The following is a 7,264-nucleotide window of genomic DNA, read 5'->3' on the forward strand; positions in this document are numbered from 1 at the left end:
CCTCTGGACACTGCTCCCCAGTGCTGGCCCCAGGCAGGTTGAGCAGGCGGCATGTGGTGAGGACCTGGCAGTCCAGCCCAGGTGGGAGTGTGGCAGCCAAGGTCCCATTCATCTTCATGTGCCCTCCTTGGCCACTCTCTGGGGACGTGGACTAAGGAGAGCCCCTCCCAGGGACCCCCCTGCCACCTGCCCCAGTGAATGTCCAAGTTCAGGGGCAAAGTGAGGCCTGTATTGGGGTGAGACCCCAATACAGGACACGGACACCATTGATTCTCACAGGTTTATTGAGGCTCATGGGAGCAGGTTGGCAGGGAGACCAGGGCAGGGCTGGGGGCTCAGTTGCTGGCCAGGATCTCCTCAACCCAGGGTATGAGCTTTGTGACACGGGCATACACGCCAGGGCTGGAGGTGGAGCAGACGCCGCTGCCCCAGGACACGATGCCCACCAGGGTCCAGGCTCCATCCTTCTGGCAGACCAGGGGGCCGCCGGAGTCGCCCTGCAGGGGAAGGAGGGAGGGGCTTGGACCTGGCAGCCCGGAGGTCTGACTGTTGTTCCCAGAGCCCGGCCCAGGGCCTCACATCCAGCAGACCCCGCGCCAGTGAACTGGAGGGACTGTGCGAGGAACCTGGGCTGCCCCCCAGGGGAGGTTCCGTGTTGGAGGCTCAGTGAAGTGAGTTTGACTGGTAGGAGGAGACCGTGGCTGGTGCCAGCTGTGAGGCCGCTGTGAGGAAGGGCTTCCCTGTTCCACTGCCCGGCTGCACACTGCACAGCTCCAGGCAGCACCATTTCCTCAGGTGCCAGCAGCAGTGGAATCTCGCCCTGTTTTGGCTCCAAGACCAGAGCCCCCTATTCTGGCACTTCCCAGAGGTCACTGATGCTCTGCCAGGATCCCAACTACTCGGGTAGGAAGGCCCAGGAAGAAAGCGCAGGTCCCAGAAAGAGCCTGCCTGCTCCTTCCATTCCTGTCTGTGGGAGCCCTGACCTGGGCTTTGGCCTGAACCCACCGATGGCTGGGGGGGGAGGGGTGCAGAGCGAGCCCGAGGCCATACCATGCAGGAGGAGACGCCGCTGGCGCCTGCGCACACCATGAAGTTGGTGATCTTGCTGCCCCAGAACTTCTTGCACTTGGCGTTGGACAGGAGGGGCAGGGCTGCCTGCTGCAGCTTGTCAGGGGTGTCGGCATCTGGAAAGGTGGGGTGCTGGTCAGCAGCTGCAGCCCCACCCTGCCCCAGCCCCCACCGCCTGCCCACCTGGGGGTCACTCACTGCTATACTTGGTCAGGCCCCAGCCGGTGGTGGCGCACAGGGTCCCGGCAGCAAAGTCGTCGTCAGCGTTGGGCAGGCACACGGCGGACACGGTCTCGGAGAAGCGGGCGGGCGTGGCCAGCTTCAGCAGGGTGATGTCGTAGTTGGTGGTGAACCTGTTGTACTTGGGGTTCTTGAAAACCTGTGGGGTGGGGCCGACAGTCCCAGTTGGGGTCGGGAGAAACTCACACAGGGCTGGGCTGCCCCTCAGTGCCTCGGTTCCCTCTCTGAGCGGCGGCTTGCTCGGCAGGGCAGCTCCTGCTGGCGGCCCAGGAGCCCAGGCCCAGACAGCCGCTGCGTGGAGCCTCCACACCCTGCTTTCTCCTTCACCCCGTCATGATAGGGTATGGGGGTGATCAGGAGGAGCTGGGGCTCCCTTCTCACTCCCCAAGTCCAGGGGCTTTTCAGTCCTGTCACTACAGCCCAGTTAACCTGGGCTGCAACTCACGAAGGCCCGCCATGCCTGGGGCCACCCGGGTCCCAGGACCACTGTACCTTGGCAATCTTCAACACCTGGATGTCCTCGGCATCTGAGCCCTGGTCGAACTCCCCTGCCACGACCAGGTCGGAGGTTCTGGAGAGGGCCAGAGAAAGGAGGGGGTTCCTGCTATGAAGTGGGGGGGGCCTGCTGCAGGGGCAGGGTACTTGTGTGTGAGTGTGAGTGCATGCGTGTGCAGATACATGGGGGGTGTGCATGCCTGTGTGTGGTGCTGGTCATAGAGGTGGGCCCTCAGGTCCACAGCTGCTCCCAGAACACCTGCCATGTGTTTCCTTCCCGGTGACTCACTGGGAGACCAGCAGGGCTCGACTTTTCTATGCATTTCCAAATTAGGAAACTGAGGGATGGAGTTAAAGGACTCGTCCTGAGTCCTGAGGGGCCTCCTCCCACCCCAAGGGGTTTCCTAGGGGCCCCAGGCGAGACTCACTTGACTCCGCAGTGGGCAGCAGTGACCACCCAGTCCTCGCTGATGAGGGAGCCCCCGCAGAAGTGGAAGCCGGTCTTGTCCTGGAGGAAGATGGAGAGGTCAGCACAGACTGGACCCCCGCAGGCCCACCACCCCCATGTGCCCCCACTCACAGGCAGAGTCCCCCCTCACCTGCAGGGACACCTGCCAGGGCCAGGAGCCAGGGACAGCGTCCTCCCCATTGACGATTCTAGACACGCCACTCAGCACGGGCTGGATGGCGGGGACCCCACAGCCTGGGGGTGGGGGTATGGGGTGAGAGGTGGAGGCCACAGACAACTCTGGGACCCCCATTCAGGACCCTCCACCCCAGGAGTTCCCCAGGGACAGCTCAGTCTGCCCTGCGCTTCCGTCCGCACAAGCCCAGCAGGCGGTGCGTGGCCAGAGCCTGGCAGGGAGGCTGGGCTCTGTGGTTTGAACCGGCCGGGGCACTGCCTCATTTAATCACTGAGTCTCAGTTTCCCACCAGCAAAATGGGAACTGCGCCATCACCCCCCCAACTCACAAAGTTGGCATGGGGACGTAAGATAAGGTAGCAGGGGGACATCAGGTGAGGCGCTCCTGGCCCACACCAGGTACTCTGCAAACGAGCTTAAAGCAGCTGGGCTCAGGGGCCCCCACAGGGTTGGTACGGCTGCCCACCTGCTCACCATCCGCGTCTGTCTGGGAACCACCACCTGCTCAGAGAACTTCTGTCCCTCTGGACTTGTTTTCCCTGTCCCCTGCGCAGGATGTGAGGCCTCAGGCCAGCCCTGGGAACAGCCACCTACTGCTCAGAGGCCTCACACTGGCTGATCCAACCTTCCCCATGTCCCCACTGGAGAGATGGGCTGGTAACCCGTGCTCACACCACCATGCTCTGTTGGACTGGGAGTAGGGCCCCTGGGGCCCCTGGGGCCCCTGTTGGCCTCAGGGTTGGGGAGACAGCGTCCGGGCCTCCACCTGCCCCAGCACTCACCGCGGGCTGTGCCCAGGAGGGTGAAGCAGCAGAGGAGCCAGAGGAAGGCCATGATGTCACAGGGAGGTGGAGGGCACTGGCGGGCTGGCTCCGTTTTATCCCTGGGCACCAGGCTGTTATCTGGGAACCTTGAGGTGACAGTCCCTTTCCTGAGCACGTGCCAGAGTGGGCAGGACATGCCAGAGCAGGCCTGCCTGGGACAGCAGCAGCTGTGGCCGTGGCTGACCTTGTGGCCAGCACCATGAGCAAAGGTGGGGCCTATCACGGTGGCCCTTGACCCACTGCCAAGGGGAAAGTGCCACCTCATGGCTGTTTTTCATTCCCACTGCACTCAGCTTCCTCCTCCTGGCCCTGCCTCAGGAGTGACCCTGTGACGGCCACCAGGCCTGGGCAAAATTTGAGCCCTAGCCTCATCTCTCATGGTCTAGAGGACCTTGGCAAGTCATTTAGCTGGTCTGGTTGTCCAAAAACCCCTAGACAGTGCAGTCAAGTGGAGGGAGGTGCCACGACAGAGTCACAGGTAAGGGCACAGATGTCCAGGGCTGAGGGTAGTCCTGGAGTTTTGAGAATGGATGGCCAAGAAGACTCAAGTGAAGGCACACGTCAACATCTGTGGTGGCCACTCAGGCTGTTTGCAGTGTGGCTTTGAGAGGCAAGTGGGACACTACCGGTTCACACAGGCCCGGGCCTCTTTACCCAGCTGCCCCTGGAGTTGAACTCAGGACACGAGGGCAAGACTGGGCCCAGGGGCTGGCCTGGGGGGCCCTGCTATCGCCCCAGCAAGAGCTGGTGCAGGCGGAGCCAGGTGGGGCCACAGGAGCAGGCGGCCTGCTGCTGGCCTGGGCGGCGTGGCAGGCAGCGGTCCCAGCAACTGGGAAACCGGGAGGGAGGACTCCGAGGGTGAGGTTGCCAGGTGCAGGACCAGCCGCCCGATGTGCGCAGGGAGATGACCTCTCGTGGCTGGTTCTCGTCTCTGCCGTGTTGATCATTGCAGTGTGGTGGCTCCCGGCGCGGGCGTCAGCACCACAGCTGTGGGGCCTTGGCAGGTTTCCTCCCCTCTCTGACCCCATTTCTGGGGATGTGAAATGGGGCTGCTCACAGTGCGTGCCCCACACGGTGGAAGGGCCTGGCCCACATGGAGCATGCCAGGACCCAACACGAGGCCCGCTCTGGCTGCTCCTTGTGCTTCTCAAGTTGCCTGTTGCTGCCCCTTGCACATTCTGGAAGTCTAATGACAGGGAGGGCTGGTCGCCAAGTATCAACAGTAGTAGGAGGGAAAGTGGGATGCAAAACAGGATGCGGACTGGGGACCCTTCTGCATGGAACCATGTGGTCAACCAGCGCTTACGAGGTTCTGCTGGAACTGGACGAACAGAAGAAAGGAAACTTCGATTCCTGCCTTCATCAAGCTCACACGAGGAAGGAGGGGTGGGAGAGGTTAGGGAAGAGGGGAAAAAAAAAAGTAAAATACGCATCACCAGTAGCTAAGGACTTACGCTGTCATTCTTGTCATTACTATTACTACCAGGCAGGAGGGTCTCACTCGGAAGGGGCGTTTAAGGCAAAAACAAAGAGTGGGAGTACACACTCAGTGTGCAGCTCGGAGGAGGCAGTGTCCCGGCAGAGGGAAGAGCGAGGGCGAAGGCCTGGCGGAGCATTCCTGCTGTCCTGAGAGTCTGAGGGCAGCGGGCCCAGGCCGAGTGGCCAAGGGGCCCACGGAGGAGGGCCCTGGGGGAGACACTGCGGGGAGCAGGGGCTGAGACCCTCTGGCAGCCCCAGGGTGGCGAGGCCAGAGTGGGGTAGAGACAGGGCAGGTGGCGGAGGGGACGCAGTGGCCCTAGGCAACTTGTGGCCTTGGGAGCAAACCGCTGGCCTGGACCTGCCCGCCCTGCACCCCTCCTGCACAGGTGGCCAAGGGCTGGGAGGGCTGGGAACCGTCAGCTGCCGGTGGGGGAGGGGCCAGAAGCCGGTGGGGCGGGACCCGAGGCCTTCCCCAGCCCTTTCTGTTCCCCAACCCGAGGCCACTCCAGGGCTGCGAACATGAGTGAACAGATGCTTCTTTGAAACACTACCTTCAATTCTTTGGATTGCAGAACGAGTGCGTTTTTAACTGTGGAGGAGCTAACGCACCCTTTTCCCCAGAGGCTGCTCAGTTTCACAGTCCCACCAGCAGACACAAGGGTTCGGAGTTCTCCACACCTTCACCAGTTCTTTTTCTTACTGTTTTTTGTTTTTTGTTTTATCTCAGTCATCCTAAAGGGTGTGAAGTGATATCTTACTGGGGGTTCGATCATCTTTCTTCGTGCTTATCCGCCTTTCGTATGACTCCCTGATGTTTACGTCCACCACTGGCGCCCTGGAAACTTTCTGCGGCAGCCACCTGACCTCCAGGCCCGGCTCCCACCTGCACTCCAGCCGGGGCCACCTGCAGTGCCCTCTGGGTAACTGCGATGCCTGCCTGCCACAGGCCAGCGGGGCTCATCTTCCCTGGCTCTTGGTTGCCCTTGACTCCTCGGTCGTGGGGGCAGCCCAATTCCAGAATCCTGCGCTCGGGGGTCCTGCCTGAAAACAGCCAGCACACTCACCAGCACACACGCTGGGTTACCCGAGTGTGTGTGTGTTCATTCTGTGTTTCTTCCACTGCCGAGAGGGAGGGAGAGAAACACTGATTGGTTGCTTCCTGTGGCAACCCAGCTAGGGATCAAACCTGCAATTTAGGTGGGTATGTGCCCTGACTGGGACTTGAACCTGTGACATTTCAGTTTACAGGACTACACTCCAACCAGAGGAGCCACACCAGAGATTTTCTTTTTTTTTTAGAGAGAGATTTTATTTTATAGAGAGGGGAAGGGAGGGAGAAAGAAGGGGACAGAAAGATCACTGTTCACAAGAAACACCAATGGGTTGCCTCTAGCACCCCCCCAACGGGGGCCCTGACTGAGAATCGAAGTGGGACCCTTGGGTTTTCAGGACACCACCCAACCCACAGAGCCACACCAGTCAGGGCCTGTGGAGTTTAAACGCAGGGAACTTTTACACATACGTGTGCAGGATTTAGGGAAACTAACAAAGGACAGTAGGGTGCACAGGGCTCTAGCAACAGTGGGGACACACCCAGAGCTGAAGGGACAAGGGGCGGCAGTCGGAGAACCCGGGGGGCGGGGTATGGTGCAGGGGGGCCGCTCGGAAGCGGCCGTGCCCTCTGCGGAGGGAGGCAGCCCGCCCACAGCTGCCGCCGAGGAAGGTACACCCCACTTCTCTCTCCTACGCCGGGCAGGGCCCTGCTGCTGGGGCCGCCCTTGGGCTGAGCCTGGGCAGCTGACCTGCAGTCTCATCCCTGAGGGCCGGTCTGCTGCAGCCAGTGAGGTGACAAAGGTAGAGAGTGGACCTGGCGCGGAAAAGGGGAGACCTGTAGCACGCGTGTTGTGATTATTTTGTATCACTTCAGATGCTTTTGTGATAAAACACATGGCTGACAGTGGCTAAACAGTAAGGTTTTGCTTCTCTCAGGTGAGTGCACACACGCGCAGACCTGGTGTGTGCCGCTGCCAGCCTCTGCCGGGCCACACAGCGATGGCGTGCGTGGCTCCGGCTCGGGGTCTCGCTCCCTCCTCTGGTCTTGAGGTGGCAGCCAAGTGCCAGGCGCCACATGCCCAGGAGCCTGCCAAAGCAGGCTGCGGCCGGGCTCTCCTTGCCCCTGTGTGTCTTCACTGGCTGATGTTAGTCAGAGTTCTAGCCCCTAAGAGCTGGTGGGGTGAGCCTCCATGGGGACCCTCTATGTGGACAAAAAGGAGGCGATGGCTTTAGGCAAGGGTGATGGCTATCTCTCCTGGCAAGACGGCCACCTCGCTGCAGGCAGTGCTCACCTTGCCACAGTCTGGTTGGAATGGGGGCGTGGGCTGGGGGCCCAGGGAGTCGCTCAGAGTAAAAACACATCACCAGATGCACAGACGTCTCCTTGCGGACTGAGTGCACATGGCCTTCAGAGGCCACAGTCCTCCCCTACTGCCGTCGGCTGAGGATCGGCTGGTAGGGC

At 61.3% G+C, this 7,264-nt stretch overlaps 1 protein-coding gene across 1 annotated transcript; it reads right to left on the reverse strand.

Annotated features, from left to right (window-relative positions):
• Window positions 1-268: 268 nt before the first annotated feature.
• Window positions 269-3,316, reverse strand: LOC119048943 (chymotrypsinogen 2). Its single transcript, XM_037144781.2, has 7 exons — window positions 3,229-3,316; window positions 2,403-2,506; window positions 2,232-2,311; window positions 1,801-1,879; window positions 1,267-1,447; window positions 1,051-1,184; window positions 269-497 (listed from the first exon to the last, which is right to left on the reverse strand). Exons 1-7 carry the CDS (start codon window positions 3,278-3,280, stop codon window positions 336-338), a joined length of 792 nt encoding a protein of 263 aa, XP_037000676.2. The 5' UTR covers window positions 3,281-3,316; the 3' UTR covers window positions 269-335.
• Window positions 3,317-7,264: the final 3,948 nt, after the last annotated feature.

This window comes from Artibeus jamaicensis, unplaced genomic scaffold (assembly GCF_021234435.1).
Source record: "Artibeus jamaicensis isolate MK-2021 breed Jamaican fruit bat unplaced genomic scaffold, CSHL_Jam_final contig_464, whole genome shotgun sequence".
In the NCBI taxonomy this organism is placed as follows: Eukaryota; Metazoa; Chordata; class Mammalia; order Chiroptera; family Phyllostomidae; genus Artibeus; species Artibeus jamaicensis.